The 24,609-nt window shown below is 32.9% G+C and overlaps 2 protein-coding genes across 2 annotated transcripts; both read right to left on the reverse strand.

The window, feature by feature from the left end:
- Nucleotides 1–10,230: 10,230 nt before the first annotated feature.
- On the reverse strand, nt 10,231–13,487 carry LOC122579926 (uncharacterized acetyltransferase At3g50280-like). The gene is made up of 2 exons (XM_043752189.1): nt 12,010–13,487; nt 10,231–10,529 (listed from the first exon to the last, which is right to left on the reverse strand). The coding sequence occupies exon 1, from the start codon at nt 13,414–13,416 to the stop codon at nt 12,028–12,030; it is 1,389 nt and encodes a 462-aa protein (XP_043608124.1). The 5' UTR covers nt 13,417–13,487; the 3' UTR covers nt 10,231–10,529; nt 12,010–12,027.
- A 2,096-nt stretch (nt 13,488–15,583) lies between these two features.
- On the reverse strand, nt 15,584–17,006 carry LOC122609723 (uncharacterized acetyltransferase At3g50280-like). Its single transcript, XM_043782672.1, has one exon. It carries the CDS (start codon nt 17,004–17,006, stop codon nt 15,642–15,644), a length of 1,365 nt encoding a protein of 454 aa, XP_043638607.1. The 3' UTR covers nt 15,584–15,641.
- Nucleotides 17,007–24,609: the final 7,603 nt, after the last annotated feature.

The raw sequence follows: 24,609 nt of genomic DNA on the forward strand, positions 1-24,609 counted from the left end.
CTATTCAAAAAATAAATAAACTTTCGTCCCAGCTAGTTTGACGGTTCTTTTAATTAGCGAGTTTTTCGATCTTCACAAATCACTCGAGCCGACATTTTTAGTTAGAGCGAGTTTTACGAGCTTTTTAAATATAAGATTAGTTTATTTATGATTAAAAATGAAATTATTCGGATACGAGTACTTAGATGAGTTTATAGAGTTTGAGGCGTTGAAATTCAACAAAAATCCTAAAAACATAAACAAGTATCAAGTTTAACTAAAACTAAATATTTGAGGTTGAACAATTCTAAATAAGTTTTCGAACTCGAGCAAAATATTTATAACAGAAGCGAAATATAAAGCTTTTTATATTCTACACAATTTATTAACACCCTGAAGTACACTCAAGTTAAAAATAGTAGGATCGAGTTGGTTTACTTTAGAATCTTAAAAGTAAAGTGTATATATATCAGAAAGTGAAATGTTTGATTTTGACACATACTTTTTGATACTAGAAGGGAACCCACGCGTTGCGGCGGTATTTAAAAACGGTGGTTAAGTGTGGGGATACCATGTTTTAGTGTGAACGAACATGAGCAAAATCTTACTAAAACAAAAGCAAATCCCGATAATGTATCATTTTGTAAATGGTAGCTACAAATTATACATCATCCAAAAATAAGTCTATTCTAAAGGGAAAAAAATCTATACATTCCAAAAGTTCTTCATTGGAATCAATTGCTTAGCTTTGCTCAATATAAAGCTAATAATCTTCATCGTGGTCATATATCTTTGATACCTATCATCATATACAAAATGTGTAACTATTTAAATTCCATTATACTAATCAGAAAACGCAAACGGTGAATAAATGATGCTTATGACAATTATAAACAAAAGAAATATAAATTTAGATCATACTAAGGATTATAAATCTCCATAATTTAGGTATCAAGTAAAACTTCTTTATACACGTCAATGAAAATCTTTTGTAGGCATAATAATCATCTATATCTTTACTACAATATATTCCAAGTATTTGAGAATCTCTTTGTATATGATCCTGTCAATGATACTATATACGTGCTATAAAAAATAAGAAAAAAGCTACAGTTCAAAATATACCATTGCTAGTATATCATTAGTTAACAATCTCAAAGCTCCTGTCATAAGACAGATAAATTGTTTTATATATAAACCTTGATTATGATTTTAACACCACAGGCCAACATATTGTGTATCAATATTTGTAATATTATTAAAATTATTATTATTGTATATTAAACCCATTCAAGTCTCAAATAATCCTGGAAGTTGAATTGTAAATTTGACATCGTTAGTATTTGCATAAATCTTAAAAAACAAATTAGTTGTTCCATAATATAAGTATTAGGTACTGCCAAATGTCATATATCTATTTTACATACATATGTGCTAATATACTTTGTTATAGTTAGAACTACCAATAAGAACACATTGTGCCTCAATTTTCACTACTATAATACACATAAAGCCATGAGTAGATAATGTAATGATCATTAATAAAAATATCCAAACAATATATAAATACAAATATTCTAAGAGTGTAATCCATAAGTGTAATCTGTACCATAATGTAGAAACTAAAATGTGCAATAGATTGGACAAATATGTTGGTTAATCTGAAGGTAACTATGCAGACTCGGGAATGTAAACATGCAGTTGTTAGCCATGGTTGCAATGAAGGGGTTCTAACTAATTAAATCGTCTAAAAAGAGTGCTAAAGGCCAAGCTAACTTTTCATTAGCTCTTCTACTACGTAACCATCACCGACTCAAAAGTCAACTGATAAATGAGCTTTGATGGTGAAACTCAGGTCGATATCTATAATACATTTAAAATAAGTTACATGATTTCTATAATACATTTAAAATAAATGTTTTACCAAAAATAAGGATTCCAAACCATTTACCAAAAATAAGCTGGATTAAATCATCCTCATCAAAACCATATTAACTACACATAAATCCTTAACAAAGATCATAATCCTTAATTTACAGCAGAAAATGTACCAATATTCTTTTTTTTGTTAACACATTCAGTTTGAGAAATAATATTCATAGCCCATATTCTTGAACATACCCTTCACTAATAACTTGATACATGTGGTGTATATGTAGCAATTGAATATGACCAACACATTAAACTTGAAATATAAAATACATGAATCATAGTAACACATACCAAGAATACCAATGATCAAAAGTCAGGTAATCAATATACTTTGCCGATAGCCGTTCATAAATGGCTTCAATTTGATGTCATACTTCAACTGCCAAATGGTCAAACAATAATATTAAAAACCCCAAAATTCAAATAATTAATCTGTTTTATTCTTTTGTTTAAAATAAACAAATAAAAAGATAATAACAGAAAAAAACAATTATCTCATTATTAAAGTGGCCCCTCACATATACCCAGAAACCACTGGGGTAGAGGTGGATATGCGATGATGGAGGATAGAGATAGTAACGATGGATAAGGTAATTAGGGAATGGTAAAGATAGTTGATCCGGCGACGATCTCAATTGATAACAAATCGAGGGGTATTCCATATCAAAAAAACATGTTAATGTTGAAAAAATATAATTTAATAACAAATCTGTAATGTTGAAAATAAAAAACAATCTGTAATATTGCTCACCTTTTAAATTCAAATGGAACCTAACAAATCACGGCGATGGTGTTGGTGATCGACGACGGCGTGATTGGAGAGGGCATCCGTATGTGTGTTCCGTGTGTGTTCGCGGTGGTGGTGCTGATGGTGTTGATAGCGGCGGTGGAGATGAAAGGCGGTGGTGATGGAGGGCGGTGGGTGAATAGCGTGTTTGTGTTTTTGTGTGGTATGGTTTGGCAGAAAGGGAAAATGAACGGGGAGGGATTTATTTTTGAGGAGGGGTATTTTGGGAAAGGGAAAAAGTGCTGAATGTCTTAATCCCAATACCCTTTATAAGGGTTTATAGATATTAATCAAAAACTTTTAATAAAGACAAAGAGGTAAAGTTTTAAGGTTCAATAAAAATGCAATTAATTGTTACATGTAAATTTATAATTAAACTAAAAGTACCTTGGATTAGGGATGTGCATGGTTTGGTCGAAACCAACAAAACCAGTTAGACCAAACCAATTGTACGGTTTGACATCAAAAATTTAAACCGACGGTTTTTTCTCCCAATAAACCGTTCTTACGGTTTGGTTTGCGGTCTTAAAGATTGAACCAACTATTTAAACCAAACCGGACCATTAGATTAAAAATATGTAGTTATAAACATAACTTTATATTTCTACTCAAGTAAATATGTCATCGTATTAATTATATCATGGTATTGTTTTATATCTTACAAGTATACATATCAAATACTTAATAGTTGTGACATGAAGAAAATATAATTTCACTATATCTTAGTATGTTAGTTAGCTATAAGCACATGATTTTATTTATATATTTATAAAAGATAAACCGGCCAAACCAAACCGGTTTAATTGGTTTTTGTTGGTTTGGTTTAAGACACTAATCTGGACGATTTGGTTTAAAAAAACATTAAACCGTTATTATTGATTTGGATGAAATTCTTAGTTAAAACCGTCCAATCCGGACCATGCACATTCCTACCTCGGATGTTCTGATGTTCATACTTCATAATATAATTACATTTTTACATGGATGAAATAATAGAGAAATTAAACATATGTAATATGTTGTAAATGGTATATATTCACATAGAGACTATTACAATTAAGTAGTAGACTACAAGTTCACTACAACCGATCGTATCTTTAGATCTTCAATGTTATCTGGGTGGTGGGTAGTTTATTCGACAGTAACAAGCTCGGTAATTAATTTTTGCTATCAAAAAGTAATTTTGGATAATGTTAGTTTTTAGTGTCTACCAAAACATATGTAAAGTTATTTAATTTCTAAGAAACAAGGAAAATATGTACATGTAATTATGTATATCAACTTATCAAGTAACAATTGATTTGATCAATGTACGAATTACGAAACTTGAAAATTATTTTATTCTATTTCATGGAATGGGCGTGTGAAGGCGGGTGCTTTCATCCCATTTATTATTTATCTCTTTATCATTCATTAGAGTTGTTGACGAATTTTCCATAGTCTAATTTCTATTTTTTTGTAGTGTATTTCACAACGATGTGACATGAATTTTGACTTCACCCATTTCTTCATAACTGCGTGGTTCACGAAATATCATTTTTGAAAAATGGGTCGTTATTACGTATTAATAGACATGCCAAAAAACCCGGCTTCGGGAGAACTGGTTATGAAAAACCAAAAATCGAACCGAATAAAACTGGTTTCTCCCAAACCGGTTCCGGCTTTAAAAAGAACCACCGGTTCCAAACCGGTTCTAGTTTTCGGTTTTTCTAGAATCGGTTTTTTACTGGTTCCATATCAGTTCGATTTTAGTTTTTGAGAAAAAAACCGAAAAAAGAAGGTCAAGCTTTTGACCAAAACTGGCTCCAACTAGTTTTGGTTTCGGTTTGGAACCGGCTTTTGGCCCTCTCTACGTATTAATACTCGAAATTTATGAAAATGTTAACTTATTTTTTTGAAAGGCAGCTAACAATGTCAAATATTTCTTTATTTGCATATGCTTTGTTGGTCAAAATGCTTATAGCATCCTTAAACATGTAGACACGTAGTGTTGTGCCATAAACTCATCATTTGATTCGATAATAAATTTTAGTTAACTTAATCCGTTGTGTTAAACATGTAGATAATAGTATACTTTCAATTCAGCTGGTAAGGTCTTCAAAATCACTAGATTCAAATAATGAATTGTTTGGCATGCCGCATGTGTAACAATTCAATTGAGTGTCACAACTCACAAGAAACTTTGTTCATCAGTTAATAACTCAATATGTTTGATATAATTAAGAAAATCTATATTTACGGTTAACTTGGTAAGCATGCAAATCCAAGAGAGAGGATAAATGAAATCCATGCATAACTTTTTAAACCATTAGGCATGTTCATAATTTTTTTTTTCTTTTTTACTTATATATTCCAATTAATCTTAAATCAAGAAAACCTTGTAAAAAAAGGTGCAATTTCTCATTGAAGAGGTCAAACATATTTTAGGAAATAACTAGATTTTAGACCCGTGTCCGATACTGGACACGAGGTTTTTACGATATTATCAATATTAGATCTTTATACATTCAATTCATAAAAACTTATAATTTTGAAAATATACGGTTCTAAGTGTTATACTTTGCAAGTTGTAGTACAATAACCACATGTTCGTCACTGTCATTATTAGCTGATACATATTGATGGGATTGTACTCATAATGTGATATTATTATGAAAGATTATTAAACATTAAAATATAAACATACATGTGATCCTGTACTTGACATTTAAGTATATGTGTTTGATCATGATACGACCCATAACATGAATATGTTTATTTTTCAATCACTCTTCTATGATAATTAGATAACAATTAAGATTGTTTTCATATTGTTTGATAACAATTAGGACTTTTGATTTGAGTGACAGTTGTAACTTTAAAAAATTAAATATAAATACTTTTTGTAACATTTTTAAAAAATTTAAGAAAAACCTCTCTAATTAATGGCTAAAAATAAATATAAATTAAGTATTTAGGGTTAAAAAGTGTAAATTATTGATGGAAAACAAAAAAATGTAACTTAATGAGACTTGTTTTACAAATTAATATAAATACCAATATAATAATATATTTGGATTATTATTATTAGGATTTTTAATTTATAATTAATCTAAATGATGACATAAAGCGAGAGTCAATTTGATAAAATTGAACGATTTAATTGGTTAATAAGTTATTAGTTCAACTTTTTTATAGTATATATATATTAAGATAAGATTAAAGATTAAGATTAAGATTAATCTTAAGATTAAGATTTTACCAAGCAATCGACTTTTGGAACCAGGCTCGGATAACCCCAAAGATCCAAAGGGTTGTGAGTATTATTTGGTACCATTTGGGCTATTAGCTCATCAGTGGACTCGGCTCCCATCATAATTGGGCCGTTGTGGTCTGCAAGGTTAATCGAGGGACCAAAACCGCCCATAAAAGCCATCTCTAACTACCAATTGGGGGCTTCGTTTCACCACCCCAATAAGATACTTTAGCCACTTACATAGTTATATCATGCTAATATTTGCTTTGACTCTCGTCTCTTAAATAGATTAAGTGGTCGCCTACACTGGATACAAATGGGTTAGGCCCATACGTAGCAAATACATACAAAATTAGCTATATGGCTTAAAAATATATTAAAGTAGTTTGTATCCAAAAGCCCAAAATAGCCCATTAATGTGTTCAGTGATGAAAATGCAAGAATAGGAGCTTGTGTTAGGGACTTATGCTATGTTCTTGAGTTCTTTTAAGGGAGGAAAAAAAAGGAATCTAAATGATTTTGAAACAATTTGTGTTCTTGAGTTTTTTTTAAGGGTGGAAGAGAAGTGAAATGATAGGAAGTAGAGTGATAATTTAGTTGATTTTGTTCCTTAAATCTTCTTCCCACTTTTGGGATGATTTGAAAGGATTGATTATCTTCTAATCTAATCTCATAATTTCTTTTCTTTTCTTTTAATAAGGAACTCAAGAACATAGCATTAGAGTGTTTAAACGGTCAGTATCTTGGTTAAAATGGGGTTAATCGGTTCAGTTTAAATAATTTTTCTAGATTTTAACATTTTCCTAAATTTTAAAAGTAAGACCATAAGTACTTATTGGGTTTCCGGTGGGCCCTATATGCCCACAATCAATCCAATACCCAATAGTTTCATTCTGTTTAGACCCAAATACGAAATACCCGAACAAACTAAATCACAATTTTATAACTTAAAAATGTTGATGCTAAATATGTTTCCTCGATGCATGAATAAACTCGATCAGACATTATCATATATGGGTAGCCAACGGCAAGTGGCAGACCACAATCTGGCCCGTGTACATTTGATTCAGTTCCGAGAGTACCCATTCTGTTTGCTCCAAACACTCCTTGGATCGCCAGAAACGAATCAATTCGATCATTAGGAAAAGCGTATTTTTCTTATGTAGAATAGTGTAGCTTTTAATGCGATACGTTGTTAACTTCTTTCTGTAAATGTTGTCTCTTAGAACTTTTTAAATATCATAGTGTTCAGTATCGAGTCCATACACAAGTTAAATCGTGAAGAAAGAAAAAAAAAAGCACCTACGAATTCTTAGTTCCTTACCCATTATATTTACAAAGTAATGTATTAACTTGAGTTGATGCATGTGACAAGCTTTTTATTGAAAACTAAATTGTTTTTCAAATATGCCCGTTTTAGAAAATTAAGAGCACTTTACGAACTCCTTGTCACCTTCAAGATCCTTCATAGTTTCAGGCATTAAGCAAACCTTGACATCGATACTTCCGTCTCCTTCGCAACCTTCATACATTGCCACTTTCCCATCGGCTTTGTTAGCAACCCCACTTCTAGCCGCTAATGCTTTCCCCAGCCCAAATTCACACTTTTACGTATCAAACCTTGGTGAGCTCCCAATTAGTACCATGTTTGGAAGCATCAAGGTACTCCTTTTTTGCACTACCGGGTTCTTACACCAAGAATCAACCCATTTTTATACAGTATAACCTTTATAAAATAATACTTGATAAATTAATAACCTCGATAAAATTAATAATTTATTCAATCCCAACACTTCAATCAATAAAATAATAAGATAATAACTTTTTTGGAATCCAAGTGTAATTATATTGGTCCCAACAAAACTATAAATTAATAATTTTTAAAATGGGAAAAGATTAGGTAAAACATGCAATACCTATATTAGGTCAAGCAGGGGGATTATGTAAAATTAAGTGGGAGGTTATGTAAAATTCACGGGGGCTGTGTATGTTTATCAAATTCAAAGGTTTAATTTATAACTTTTTTTAAAGTGACAATACCTAAGCTTAGGTAAAGTCTACAGTATGAATCATTTTCCTTTTTAAAATATACCAAAATTCTAAGCTTGTCTAGTAGAAAATGAATCTATAGTCATTTGTTGTTTTTTAAACTTCAAATCTATATTGAGTATAACTTTAAAATCTCCAAATTGCAATCTAAAGTTGAGACATTGTATTCTCCTATTGCAACAAAAAATTGTAAAGTGTTGTTGAGGCTTGTAATGCTTCTTTCCAGATGACGGGTTTCAAAGTTACTGAATCATTCTTGAGTTCTACATACATGTACCTTTTTAAATTGATAATTATCAATGTATCGATATAACAATATCTTGTTCAATTAATAAAATATCTCAATCCCAACATTGTTAATTTATAGAGGTTTTACTGCACTACTACATCGTCGTGGCTTGTTACCGTTTCATGTAACTTAAATGCGGCCCATCTGAGCCCATTTGCCACCAACTCCTCCACCGTTGTTGTTCCATGTGTATATTGAATTGGGGTACCAAAATAAATCAGTGTTGGCTTAAGCTTTTTGTTGGCCTTAAGCGAAACTAATTTTGAGGGTCTATTTTTAAAGTCTCCTATAAAAACCTGCTCATTTATCCGGATTTGAGACTGACAAAAATAAACAAAAAAACTTATGAATGACTGATTTATTTATTTTTATTTCGTTTATAGGCTTTTGTAAGTAAAAAGAAGTTTAAAATATTTATATGAAGTTTATTTTTCTAGCTATTTTTAGAAACAAATTTCTAAGTCTTAGTTAAAACGTTAACATAAGCCCAAAACTAAGATACCTAAGCTCAAAAACCGAAAAATTTGGAGGCCTTTAACATGTGGTGGCCTCAAACTACCGCCTAGTCCGTTATAATTATTGAGCCGGCTATGAAAATAATCATTAGATAAAGACGGGTTCAAATTGAAACATTTAGAATGAGACAGAGAGAATATATATTCTATTTATATCATATCTAATATTCTATTTATAACACATCTAAGGATATATGACAAGAGATTTTTCTAACCATACAACACACAAATTTAATAATCTAAATATTATACGGAGTATATTTAGATACGAGATGGGTACCCGTGTAATGCGGTTGCGGTAACGATGTGGTTATTAATCTAAAAGTAATTGACATAAATGGTAGTGTAGTTATTTTATGGTTAAGCGATGTATCTTTTGTAAATAACTTTATTAATAATATTATATAGATATTATGTGGAAATATTTAAATTAATTACTCCCTCCGTCCCATTTTAGTTGTCATATTGACCAACTTTGACCGAAAATAACTTTGTTTGTAGTATATAGTAGTTGATGAAACTTATATGAACGAAAAGTACATTAAAACCCCAATCCATTCATATACTTTATATCAAGTGTTACATGACACAAACAAAGCTATTCACGGTCAAAGTTAGTCAACATGACAACTAAAATGGAACGGAGGGAGTAATAAAGAAGATAGATAGTTTGGATAAATATGAGTATCAAATATTTTAGGGATATATTTGATAGATTTAGTGTGTGAGTTAGGAATGTGTTAAAAATTAAAGGTATATTGAGTATTTTAAAGGTAGAAAGTTTAAAAGAGGGGAATGTAGTTAATTTGTTTATTAATTTAGTATAGATTTAGTACAATTTAACAAAAGATATTGACCAAAGGACGATGGTTTGATAGAGATAAATAAGAAGTTCGTACGTGTTTTAGAGAAAAAAACCCAAATTAATACAGTGTGGATCTTTATCAAAAAATAATGGTATTACTTATTAACTAGTCAACTAGATCACTCCCATTACCCCCATTCCAATACATGTTATGCAAAACCTTCTTTGAATACAAATACAAATCCAAATATAAATTCTTTCCAACATTTTTCGCGCCAATACATATGCATACCAATACATATATTTTAGTACCTACCAAAACTCCAATACACACCTCATCAATATATTATCCGTATTCAGATGAATACGATTCTAATATACTAGTCCCATACATTCCTATTAGGAGTGCTCATAATATGTCACCCGACACTAACACATCAATTTAATTCCCTAAGTTTACAAACAAACAAGCGTTTAAATTAAACTAGATATTAGGCCTGTGTATAATTGTAACGACTCAAATACAAAACGACAAACTCTATTATGTTTTAAAAAAATTTCGCCATGACCTTATCGTAAATTCAACAACCCAACCTGTAAAAATTTTCGAAAAAATCCTTGTACAAGACCAACTCAAGCTTTTTCAAACTAAAATTTACCTCCAACTTACCAAACATAACTAAAACATAATTTTACATGCCAACTATCATTTGACTAATCATATAAACTAGTCAAATGATCATGACTAAAACATATTACATACTACATCTTTACAAACTATATTTGATCATTTCACAACACAAAAATAACACTTTCAAACACTTGTTCAAGAGCTTGGTTCGCAAAAGGGATTTACTATCACCAAAATTACACTACCTTCACCTCAAAATCTCTAGCTAATTACTCCAACTTGGCTTTATCCTTTGATCCACTTGAACCTATAAAATATAAACAACTAAAAGATAAGCAATTTTGCTTAGTGAGTACAAAATACAATTATGCAAGTTATCATCATATCAATTATCTTAGGCTAGCACAATCATAACACTTTATCATATTACTTGAACTACTTGTACTAGCCAACTAACAAGCATATGGATCCATAACTACTATTAACTCTACCTATAAGAATTTAATCAAATTCTTGTAGTCTTAAACTCTACCTACAAGAGTTAAACCAAAAGTCAACTCTTGTAGTCTAACTACCTACAAGAATGGACAACGACAACTCTTGTAGTCTAACTACCTACAAGAATGGACAACGCCAATTCTTGTAGTCTAACTATTAACATAAAGATACTTTGTACTCACCTTATTAACGACAACTTGCAAATAATCCTTAAGATAACTCGAACTCAAAACCTATTAAAATTGCAAAATACATGAATACTTATATAGCTTACTTAACTTTCCAACTAACCCATAACATACATATATTGTTGTGTTTGGCTAACTACATAATACACTTTTCTTATAAAATTCTCAAGTACATAAGACAACTTTGCTATACTATCATTTAACAATATTTCTTTGTCATCTCAAATCTCAATTTCAATTCTAGTTAGCCAAACAACAACAATAACAATTATAATAATATGAGTTTCCATAAAATTTCTTAAAAGAATGATGATAATAATTTTATTATCATCATATAATAAACATATAAATATTAACAATTATCAATAACATTACCTTCACTTAAATTAACTATAGATACTAGCTACACTTGAAATCCCCAATTATTTTATATAAACCCTAAATAAAATCTTCCATGCTTCTCTTACATCATTCAAAGATATATTATTGTTATTGTTGTTGAAGAATTAGAGATTTAATTATGATGGGAAGAAAAGATATATTAGTAACTAGTAAAGATCAAATCTTCACTTGCTCCTGGTTTTTTTTTTTTTTTTTCCTTTTTTGCGGTGCAAAACTCTCGACGACCCACACCCATATAAACTTCCGGGAGGTTTCTAATCTAATTGTATTTTAATTAAATTAAGGGTATTTAGTATTATTAGTTATATTTTATACCCTATTGTTTATCTAATATTTTATTTTCACACTAACATTCTAATAAGGAAATGACTCATTTATCCTTACTAACTATAAAATATAATATCATAGTTAAAATATTACCGTTTAAAAATCGGGGTGTTACAATAATACAGGGGACTTACGAAATTATCAATATTAAATGTTTGTGTAAATTGTGATGAAAAACAAAAAAATGTAAATTAAAATCAAAATTAAAAATGAAAGTCAACTTTAAGAAATTAAGAGTTCTGATTGATCGATAAGTTATATTTGATCGATAAGTTATATTAAAGTAACCGTGCTTTAATACCAGATTAATCCGTTTCTAATAGCCCAAGTTTAACTAGAGTAAACTCAAGAGATTGATCATCTTATTGATACCTATATAGTATATATCAGTCACTCCCTAAGAGCACTTGAGAACTCCTCATCACATTCAAGATCCTTCATAGTCTCGGGCATTAAGCAAACTTCGACCTCGATACTTCCGCCTCCTTCCCGACCAGGATACATTATGATTGACCCATTCCCTTTGTGAACAGACCCGCTTCTAGCCGCTATTGCTTTCCTCAACCCGAATTCACACCCGTACATATCAAACCTAGGTGAGCTCCCAATAAGTATTATGTTTGAAGATGGAGATGACGTCGCACTGCTTGGTACATAAATTACCGGCTTTTTAAACCATGACTCGACCCATTTTTTTACTGCTGAATCATCGTGGCATTTAACTGCTTCATGTAATGTCAATGCGGCGCATCCGAGCCCATTTGCCGACATTAGATCTTTTACGCTAGTTATCACGCTTACTAGAGTAACGGGGCTGCCAAAATAATCATCAGATAAAGGCGGATTTATTTTACCTCGGTTATTAACAGCAAATTTACAAACTGTTTCACTATCTCCTGGTTGACGTCGCACTCGAGTTATACACCTCCATAACAGAGCGGACACGGCTTGTAGACTTGAGATGATCTTTTTTTGAGTATTATTATTATTAGATAATTCGGCATTTGCTTTTTTCTTAAGTCTTGCTACCGACGCCGATGAGAAATGGAAGAATCTCTCTTTTAATACTACTTGTGGAATATTTTCGTATCGTTGAATGAATTCATCTTGATGAGCGTACGGAAGATTACCTTGTAGCAGAGGTTGTCTTTTGAATACCGGAGGGCGTGAGACAACACAAGTCTCTCGATTTTTAGATTTGAAGATTTCACTCCAAGAACTCATGAAATGCCAGAAAGATGTTCCGTCCGCGATAAGGTGGTTCATCGAGCCACCAATGAAGATCCCATCGGCTAGCTCAGTCACCTTGATGGACAACAAAGGCAATGTATGGCCATCATGGTTTATAGCATTACTAAGATCAAAAAACGAATGAACGATCGATGGTACGTACGTAGGGTTAAGTACATCGGATATAGTAGTAGCATTATCCGCCTTTGCATAAATAAACTTGACCCCGGGGCTGTTTTCGGGGTCAATGTAGATAACATAGGAAGGGGGGTTATCTTGTATTCGAGTGGCTAAACGGGCTGCAAGCGGGTAGAAATGAGTAAGTGTTGCGGATAGAGAGTGTTTGAGGTCGTCCAAGAAAGCTGTGATGGAGAAATTATTGTTTTCGGGTGGTTTAGAGAAAAGGAGACCCTTTTGGTTGTATTTGAGGTTAAGGCAACATAGGTCAAAGGCTGTGAAATGGAGCGGCTGCTTTGCCTCCGGTGAGAGTTCGTGCAACGGTTTGACTAAGCATTCCGATATGTGTTTCACGGCCGGAGAAGTAGTCATGATCGAGATAATATTTTTGGGGTATGTGTTTATGTTTACAGATCGATTACGTACAATTAATGTGTGGTTTTAGTTTTTGAACTCTGAATGAACGTACATAAGAAACGTGGTAAATGCGTGATTTTATTTCAATAATGAAATATTACGTGACTCACTATTACCCACACATTCTTGTTGGATTGTCGACCCAAACTCACCTCAACCAATAATATATTTATCATATTTACTTAATTTTTGAGGAGTGTAACAGACTAACAGCACCAGGCAAAAAAGTGTAGCCCCACCAGAAAGAGTATTAGCGGCGATGTCACCGCTAATACTGCGGGTCCCCATTTCTGTAATGGTAAATCTGACAGAAAAATTAGTGGGCCCCTTGTTAGTGTCAGAGTATTTACGGTGACATCGCCGCTAATGCCTTAGTCGGGTTGACTTTTGCCTTACAATGCCCTGTGCCTTAATTTTTAGGTAGCAAAACTAAATGAAAACATTACAACATACATTGGGAAATATTTACCACTAAATTAAAAATATTACACGATACTTAACAAATATTAAAACTAGATTTATAAACATTTTACATTACATAATATTTAAAAATAATACTCGTTTCACTATAGTAAACAACATTCATTATTGTTTCTTTAGTGGCATCACCAGTATTGTAAAACTCCACCGGAACTCGGGATCGAAATTGTGGGTTAAACGGGTCGAGTTTGCTAGAATTAGGTGAAAACTCGGTCAAGGACTTGGTCACTTGCAAAACTCAGTCAAGGACTTGGTCACTTGCAAAACTCGGTCAAACTCATCTGGATTGGTCAAAAATTGGTCGGATCGGTTAAGAATCGGCCGGATCGTGTCAAAACTCGGTTCAAGTTTGGTCAAATTTTTTCTTTTTTTAAAAAAAAATAAAAAAAATCATAACTTTGAAGTATTATATTAAAGTTTCTTAACATTTATGCTTTAAGTTTGAAGCTTATTCCATATAGTTTCAAAAACTATAAATTTTCAATATAAAAACTTGATTTGGGTTCTCCTCAATTCCGGTCCAAGTTTTTAAAAACCCGTGACTCTCTGCCTCGCCGATCCGATCCCGAATCACATGTTTTTCAATCTTGGGTATCACACACATATACACTACATTTCTGATTCGTTCCATGAATGTTGAAATGAGAAAATGATGGTCATTAATTTATTTAGTGCACAATTTATCTTAAAAAAGTTTTAAATAGAAGATTAATTAATAATCATCTTCTCTATATTATTTTATAAAAATCTTTTACCCAATGTAACCGTGCTAAAATACCGGTTTTCGACTCAAACTGAACCAGGCCGATTCGGTCCTATCCGTTGACCAAATCAGTTTTGACCGAAATATTAAACCATTTCAAACCTGTTTTCAGCTTGGGATATCCGCACCAATCCAAACTAGTTAGGTTTGATTTGGGACTGGGTCGGTTCCAAACTGTTTTTCTTTTTATTTTATGCTACGTAATTTGAATCGTGTCTACATGATTGCTAATGACTCAACATTTGGCCCTAATGTACCTCCCAGTTGATAATATTTAGTGAATTGACTAATAAACTTTCAAGTTATTGCATAAAAAGTTAACTAAAAATAAGTTGTGGTGGTGGTGGAGGTGGGGGAATAAGGTTGTAATCCGATGTAAAAGCTTGGCTGCGGAAGGTTGGATGATGGTTGTTGTCGAAGTTTGTTGTAGTGGTGGAGGAGGTGAGGGAAATCGGGAAATTAAAGAAATATTCAATGGTGACAAATTCGTGAAAAAAGCTATGGATTTTGGGGAGAGGGAGAGTTGGATCATGTTTGGAGAGTTGGATCACTTGAATCCGTGAAAAATTAGGCCCATTTTGTTATTGTCCCTATTGTTGCAACTTTGTTGTGGGCTATGATTAACATATATGTAAAGAAACTAAATCACAATTCAATAACTTAATTTGATAAAGTTCAAGCAAAATATATGTTTCCTCCTCTCCTCGAAGCATGAATAAACTCGGATCAATACAACTATATATTATCATGTACGAGTAGTAGTTTGCTCGATTTTTGCTTCATAAATACAACTATATAAATGTAACATATATCACCATGTGACATTGACAAAACTCATAATTTAAAACAAGCATCCCTAAAAACTAGATTAATCTTTTCCTAATAGCAGAAAATCAACTATAACAAGAGATTAATCTTATCGATATCATACCTAATATTAGTCACTCTCAAGAGCACTTACGAATTCCTCATCACATTCAAGTTCCTTCATACTTTCGGGCAATAAGCAAACTTCGACATCCATACTTCCACCTCCTTCCCGACCAGGATACATTGTCATTTTCCCATCGGCTTTATTAACAAACCCACTTCTAGCCGCTACTGCTTTCCCCAACCCGAATTCACACCCATACATATCAAACCTTGGCGAGCTCCCAATGTGTACCATGTTTGGAAAGAACAGCCTATTCATTTTATACACTACCGGGTTTTTAAACCACGAATCAACCCATTTCTTCACTTCTACATCGTCGTGGCTTGTTACCACTTCATGTAACTTCAATGCGGCCCATCCGAGCCCATTTTCCATCAACTCCTCTACCGTTGTTGTTCCTTGTACCGTTTGAATTGGGTTACCAAAATAATCATCAGATAAAGGCGGGTTCACCCTACGTCGATTACTCACCACAAGTTTACAAACTGTGTCAGTGTCTTTTGGTTGGTGTCGTACTCTAGTTACACACCTCCATAAAAGACCAGACACGGCTTGTAAACTTGAGATCTTTTGGGTATTACATTCAGCATTTGCTTTTTTCTTAAGTCTTGCTACCGAAGAAGTTGAGAAATGGAAGAATCTTTCTTTAAGATCTTGTGGATGATTGAATGGTTCAATAAACTGACCGTGATGTGTATACGGAAGATTAACTATAGGATCATATCCTTCAAGAGCCAACCTTTTGAATATTGGAGTACGCGAGATAATACAACTCTCTCGATTTTTAGATTTGAATATTTCATTCCAAGAAGTCATGAAATGCCAAAATGATGTTCCGTCCGCTATAAGGTGGTTAACCGAGCCACCAATGAAGATTCCATCGGTTAGCTCGGTCACCTTAATGGACAACAAAGGCAATGTATGACCATCATGGTTTATAGCCTTATTAAGGTCAAAAAACGAACGAACAATAAATGGTACTTCAACAGGGTTAAGTACATCGGCTATAGTGGCGTCTGTCTTTGCGTAAATAAACTTGACCCCGGGGCTGTTTTCAGTGTCAATGTAGATAACATAGGAAGGTGGGTTATCTTGTATTTGAGTGGCCAAACGGGCTGCAAGCGGGTAGAAATGAGTAAGTGTTGCGGCTAGAGAGTTTTTGAGGTCATCCAAGAGTACGGTTATGGAGAAATTTGTGTTTTCGGGTGGTGATGGTTTTGCGAAAAGTAAACCCTTTTGGCTGTAGTTAGCATTAAGGAAGGCTAGTTCAAAGGGTGTGAAATGAATAGGTTGTTTTGTTTCCGGTGAGAGGTCATCAAGTGGTTTGACAAAGCATTCTGATATTAGTCTTACCGTCGGGGAACTCATGATCGACAATATGTTTACAGATTACGTACAACTATGCGTGGTTTTAACTGATGAAATTCAAACGAATGTATACAATAAGACATGTCAAAATCCACATGCTATTCACGGATAACGAAAAACATAAGGAAATTATGGCTATATTTTATCCTTGGTCATGTTGTTGTAATATGAGTAATTCATTTGTTTTTCTTATATATCAAAATAATTTCTGACATGGATTCGTATAACTGAAGCTACATAATACGTTAAATTCACGTGCTACTCGCGCATAACGAAAAATATTGCTATATAAGTTTTTATATAGAGAAAAGTGAGTGTGTGGTTGTCATGTATTTAAGTTAGGTATAAAACCACTCACATACTAATTTTTTAATATTTCGAATAAATGATGGGCCCTCATGTATTTTATGGATTAAAAAAAGAAGATGTAAGGGGTTCTATACCCAAGTTAGATATATAACAACCACATACTCCCAACCCTCTTTTATATATTATCCTAGCTCATATTGTTATACTATATTATTTTTTTTCTTAATATATTTTTTTAAAAGGTGTGGATCATTTGCTCGCAACAGGGATATAGCTTACATTATCTTAACTGGGTCCGCGCTAGAGAGCTCCATCACCCTCAATACCTAGTAGGAGGAGAAACCCCCCAACTAAACCGCCTGAAGGCACGACATTTAGTTGAGGTAAAACCCTGCCCCCTCTGCAGGACTCAAACCTGCTTCATTGGAGGACTTTTATGAAATTCCTTTAAGTGTCTTTCCCATGTTTCGAACTCGGGACCTCCAACATGTAAAGCTGGTCCTCAACCATTGAGCTATAATATGAATCAAAATAAATTTTGACATGGAATCGAATAGTTATTGCTAATTTAATATCGATGTATTCGGTGCATACGAATTTAACAAACAAAAGTTGAAAATTAAAATTAAACCAAACCAAGGTTAAAATTTTGAAATCGATTTAGCTTTAGAACTTTTCTTTAGAAAAGAAGATAACACTAATTAGTAATTAGTGTCTCTCTTATTAAGTATTTTTTAAAATTTTTTTCTCACCTCTTACCGACTTTAGCTTTTCTCAATTCAAGAACTACTCCTAGCATTAAGACCTTTTTCTCAATCTCTTTTTAAACTTTTTTTATACTATTTTAATTTAACCCAAATATTAATAAAACTTTTATTTAATAAAAATAACAATCAACATTACATCACAACAAACTAAAAATACATAACTAAACTAGTACATAAGGTTCTAATACATAATTAAAATACATTAAATTCATAAATTTTAAAACTAAACTAATACATTATTAAAAGTTAAACATGCAAATAAAAATGCTCCTCGTCGTCTTCATCGTTGCTCTCCGCTTCCGTTTCAGCATAGAATCTGCTCCCGTACTTTTCTTGTAAATATTTTCGGAATGCAATATGAGACTTTAGATCCTTCTTCCATAAACCAACTGGAATCGGCTTCGCTAAAAACTTCATCGCATCTCGAACCTCATCCCTTGCTAACGCCTTGGATTGTTGTATAGCCAAGTTAGAAATACTTCGAGTCGCTTCTGACCCCGATGACCGTCCAGATGTTGCGTTGGATGAGCTTGACAACCGACGGCTAACATTGCAACCCGGTGGTCGCCTAATATGGGCATCTCCAAACAATGCATTTAAAGTCAACCCCGACGCTCCCGCAGCCGCACCTCCCTGAGCATCATCTTCCTCAGCCTCAACTCTATGAGACTCCTCATCGGCAGTCAAATCTACTGCCCCTCCTTTCCCTTTAGCTTGTGCTCATCCCAAAACCTCACTGTCTTGCAAAATCGTGTAAGAGTCATCGTATGGCCATTTTTTCTCTCTTGATGTTTGTTTGTACAACTTAACAGCGACATCATACACATCTTTCTCGTTGGCACGACTCTGTCTACCTTGCTCGTTAAACTTTTTAAAGGCGGCACCAAACTCTTTCGCCGCTTTTTTGATCTTGTTTCACTTCCCGTGCACCTAGCTCTTAGTGCGCTCCCCCTCTTTGGTTTTGGAATTAAACAACTCCACAACCTTATTCCAAAAAACTCCATCCATCATCGAGTTACCGACAACTGGATCTTGTGAAGTGAATACCCAACATTTCGTTAACAAAACACAATCCCCTTCGGACCTTTCTCAGTTGGTTTCTTCGGCTTCTCTCTCTTCCTCGTAGCTGCAACCTTGATAAGTGATTGTTATATATACATTAACGTGGTCTAAGAATGATTATATAGACTAGTCTTTTATAAGAATAGACCTACTTTGATGTATACTGTATGCATTTCAAGTTTGAGTTAAAACGGATAAAAAGTGAATCATTAGAAATAAATAAAGATGGTGCATAAGTTTTCAATGAAACTAATTTCATATGGAGGATGAGTAATTCACGAGAGCAGCAAGGGAATGGGTCGCATTTAGATTCATGTGGTTTGTTTTTTTGGCCTCAATGCGGACTACAACACTCAAAGAAAGAAAAGGCCCAAGTGAATTGGGCTGATTTGTTTATGGCGGCTAGCCACCACACGGAAAATACATCCTTTCATCCAATCAGACCTCCTCCACCTCTTCTACCTCATCCGTTGAAGCCACACTATCCCATTAGGGTACATTGTTGTTGCTCTTTGATGGTGTACTTTGTAGTGTGAATTCTTGTTGTCGTTGCTCACATTGTTGGTTCATCACCTTTTGTTGAAGCATCAACAAGTGTTGTTGTTGAATTTTTGTGGAGTTTGGTATGTACACCGGATTATAGCCCAAATTGTTATAGAAACTTTGTGTAAACGGGTTAATGGCACATGGTGGGTTAACAAACATAGAACTTGGTGGGTTGATCGTTTGGCTTTGATTAGAAGATGATGAACCCGCATATGTGCTTTTAAGTAGAGTTATGAACATGTCGTTGGCTTGATTCGAAAGAGGGTTGTTTTCGTTGTTGCGAGACATGTCTGAATGAATAATCTAATGTTTGAATGTGATGTTTTTGATTAGATGATGGTATTGTTTTTGAATGGTTAGTGTAAAAAATAAGAATTATATATAAAAAAAATTGTGAACTAGCCGTTTATGTTTGTACAAATTTTTTGAATTTTTTTGCTTTTTTAGTCAAACAACAGATACAATCGCGCATGGGCCCACCACCTTCTCATCTAGCTTGTTCTTATTTAAGAAAGAAGTGAAAATCGACGAACATGAATGGGGTACTAACATTAACGTCGATCGACGAACAAAGCATGGATGAGCTCGTCCATGCCTTACTACAAGTGACCTAGGGAGTTCTGATTAGTTCTCTAATGCTTCTTTACATTATCATATTAACAACATAATCTTCATAAAGATCCGACTAGATTGAAGTATCAAAGTAACTTTTAAAATCAAAATTAAAACAGGATTATAATACTCATCGAAAGTATTTAGATGATTCAAAAGACCAATAAAAGGTATCCAAAGTAATTATAATATTATAATGTTAATTTATAGCCTAAACTGAAACTTTAACCTGAGGGACCATTCTTGTATGTTTGCTATTCTTGCAGGTTTGGTGCCATAAGTGAAGAAAGAAGAAAGAAGAGGGTGAAGATTGGAACATGAAGATTTAGTCTCCTATATAAACGAACTTATACTCGTTTAGGGTTCTTGAGAGAGCATATTTTACCATTGTACAATTATCTGTACTCTCTCCTTTTTTTAGTTTAGATTAATGTTTGTAATAGAACTATTATCAAGTTAGATAATAGGTTTGCAACCGATTATCGGGGGTAAACTATTTGTGTGTTTAAGAGTGTTGTTGATCTGATTGAAATCAGTTCTTGTGGTTATTTGTTCTTGGATTAAGATTCATTATATTTAGGGTTAATCTAAAAATCCTTTCATGGTATCAGAGCCAGGTTCGGAAAACTTAATCGAATTAAAACAACTCAAATAATAATCTTAGTGTTTCGTTGTTTACTTTTTGGGGTTTTCTGTTTAGATCGGGATCTTTGAACGGCGTATGATTATTTAATCATCGTTTGATTTTCCAGATCTGGTGTGTACGAAAACTCTAATCTTTTTTTGTAAAGAAGAGAGGTTAAAGGTTGTCAAATTTGTTCAAAGAATTATTGGGTTTATTTTATTGACTAAGTGAATCAATCAATAAACCTAATCTCCTGGTGTTTCTGCTGTTGCTTATTCATCTTTTGATCCTGCTATGTTTATTGAGTAAGTGAATTAATAAACTAGTAGGGTTCATCTTCTGGTTCTTTCTATTGCACTGTTTCCATCTTCTTTCTCTATCCTTTGTTACTTTCTGTTTTATATATATATATATATATACACATAAAAAAATAAAAATAAAATTTATCATCTTATTCTCATAAAACAACCAGTGCTAAACTTGACCTACCTCTCTGAGAGGCAAGGAATCATGTCTCTGACATTGTTTGGAAGATAAGATTATTTTTTCCTCTTTTTTTTTAAAATATATATATATATATATATTCTTTTTTCTTATTGTTCTTGCTTAGTATTGTTTGTTGTTCTTGTTTATTGTTGTGGTTAATTGCTCTGTGCTCTGTTCTGGTTCCTTGTGTGCTTACTATTCGTGTTCTTGAATCTTCTTGCTATCATGAATGATGATAATCTGCATAACTATGAATATGACACTGATAATGATTCTGATGAAAGTGAAATTGCTACTAGGTATAGTAAACTCGATATAAGTCACCCTTTACATTTACATCCTAATGACTCTGCTACTCTAACTGTTGTTTTTGTTAAACTTAAAGGAACTGAGAATTACAATATTTGGTCTTGTGTTATGACTCTTGCCCTTGAGGGTAAAAATAAAATTGGATTTATTGATGGAACTTATAGAAGGTCTAACAGAGATGAATTTTTAGGGAGACAATGGGATATGGTTAATGCTGTTGTGTTAGGATGGATTTTGAATTCTATTTCTGAAGAATTGTATGTTGGTCAAATTTTTCAAAGAGGGTTTCTCATGTTTGGGCTGAATTAAGGGAAACTTATGATAAAGTTGATGGCTCTGTTACTTTTAATTTGCATCACAAGATTAATTCTATATGTCAAAATGGGTCTACTATTGCTGACTATTATCATAAAGTGAATGCATTGTGGAAACAGTTTGATGCTTTGGTTAAATTGCCTAAATGCACTTGTCATGCTGCTGAGGACTTTAAAAAGCATAATCAGTTACTAAGGTTAATGCAATTCTTAATGGGATTAGATGATGTTTATATGCAAGTTAGGAGTAATATACTATCTAAGGATCCTTTACCTGATGTTAGATATGCTTATGCTATTACTTCTGGAGAAGAGTCACATAGGATGATATCTAGTGCTAATTCTGGTAATGCTCAAAAGGTTTCTTCCTCTGTGTTTCATTCAAATGTGGGTAACAAAACTGGTTTTGAAAGGAATGTGACTAATGGAAATAATTCTAAGTTTGGTAACAAAAATTCTGTTTTTAAAAAGAACTCTAGTGGACCTTCTGTTGTTTGTGCAAAATGTGGTTACAATGGTCATACCATAGATAAGTGTTACCAAATCATTGGATACCCACCTGATTTTGGAAAAAAGAAAACAAATGGATTTCAGAACTCTCAAAATTTTAACAAAAGGTTTGTGAACAATAATAATACTGTTGGTTCTAGCACTTCTGCTTCTTTCTCTGATGAACAGATTTCTCAACTTATTTCATTGATTAAGGAAAACTCTGTTGGTCCTGCTAGTCAAAATGTTAAAGTCAACATGGCAGGTATAAAATTGTTCAATAACAACAAATTTTTCAATCAAAATTTCCATAAATTTGTTTGTTCTAGTTCTAAAATTAAGATTGCTCTAGAAAAATTGGGACTAATATGTGATTCAGGAGTAAATCAACATCTTACTTATACTGTTAAATATCTTGTTAATGTGATTCACATTTCTTATTTGAAAATAAGGGTGTCTCATCCCAATGGGACTGGGCCTTTATAACAAAAGTTGGCAACATGTTTTTGTCAAAAGATATAATTTTGTATGATGTTCTTGTTGTTCATGAGTATTGTGTCAGTTTAATTTCTGTTCATAAAATGGCAAGTGATAATAAGTGCATTGTTGTTTTTAATGAGAATGAATGTTATGTGCTACCTTAGGATTTGAGGGATGTGAAAATTCTGGGGATTGATAGGTAGATTGATGGTCTTTACTACTTTGATCAAGGTATTAATAAATGTCATGTCACTTCATACTCTATACTGTTTTAAATAAGAAAGGTTACTTTAATTTTTCAAAAGATAATGAAGTTTGTGAAATTTGTCAAAAGGCTAAACAAGTTAGAGAACCATTTCCTTTGAGTGATCATAAATCTAGTTAACTTGGTGAACTTGTGCATCTTGATGTCTGGGGTCCATATAAGGTTTCAAGTCTGGAAGGGTATAAATATTTTTTTGACTATTGTTGATGATTACTCTAAGGTTGTTTGGGTTTACATGCTTAAATCTAAAACTGAAGTGTATGATTGTGTGGTTGTTTTTTATAATTTGATTTTAAATCAGTTTGGAAAAAGGGTCAAAAACCTTTGAAACTGATAATGGGACTGAGTTTTGCAACAAAAATTTTACTATGTTTTGTGAAAACAAAGGTATTGTTCATCAAACTTCAGTTGCCTATACTCCTCAACAAAATGGAATTGTTGAGAGAAAGCATAGGCATCTGCTTAATATTGCTAGAGCTCTTATATTCCAGGGGGGATTACCCCTGTATTTATGGTCTGAATGTGTTTTAACTGCATGTTATCTGATTAACAGATTACCATCCTTTGTGTTGCATGAAAAATCACCTTACTTTATGATATTTGGAAAAGAACTTTCTCTGTTTCACCTTAGAACATTTGGATGTCTTTGCTTTGCTACTATCCTGTCTAATCATGACAAGTTTAGTAGTAGAGCAGAGAAGTGTATATTTGTTGGTTATGCTAGTTATAAAAAGGGCTATAAGTTGTTTAGCCTTGATAAGAAACAGTTCACATTTCTTTGAGAAGGTGTTTCCTTTCAAAATAAAACATGAGTCTGCTTCAAATAATGATCAAGAAATAAATCAAATTGAGTTTTTTAATTTGTGTGATGACCTTGATCTACCCTATGATGATAATGACCTTGCAGATAATTCTATTGGTGATGGCAGCAACTCTGCACAATCTGGTACTCCAACTATTGATCTAGGAAGGTTGTCTAATGACGACTTACCAGATTCCAATGAGAGTACCAATGTACAAGAGAGGGCAGCAACACATGAGGAAAATGTTATGTCTGAGGGAAGTGGTCAAAAAGAAAATAATGTAAATGAGTTTGAAGGTCAAACATTTATCAACTTGGTAATAAAAGGTCTGAAAGGTCATCACATATGCCTAACAAATATAAAGACTTTGTCATTGATTCTAAAATTAAATTTGGAATTTAAAAGTTTGTTAGCTATGCTAATCTTGATCTTGAAAGCTTTGCCTTCATTTCTGAGTTAAATAAAACTGTTGAGCCCACTCACTATTGCCAGGCTTGTAAGAATAATAATTGGATAGAAGCTATGAATCTTGAAAC

The sequence above is a fragment of the Erigeron canadensis genome, chromosome 8 (assembly GCF_010389155.1).
Source record: "Erigeron canadensis isolate Cc75 chromosome 8, C_canadensis_v1, whole genome shotgun sequence".
NCBI lineage: Eukaryota > Viridiplantae > Streptophyta > Magnoliopsida > Asterales > Asteraceae > Erigeron > Erigeron canadensis.

Bases quoted from the DNA above. Each gene is read 5' to 3' on its own strand.
- LOC122579926 (XM_043752189.1), bottom strand. From the start codon at position 13,416: ATGACTACTTCTCCGGCCGTGAAACACATATCGGAATGCTTAGTCAAA.
- LOC122609723 (XM_043782672.1), bottom strand. From the start codon at position 17,006: ATGAGTTCCCCGACGGTAAGACTAATATCAGAATGCTTTGTCAAACCA.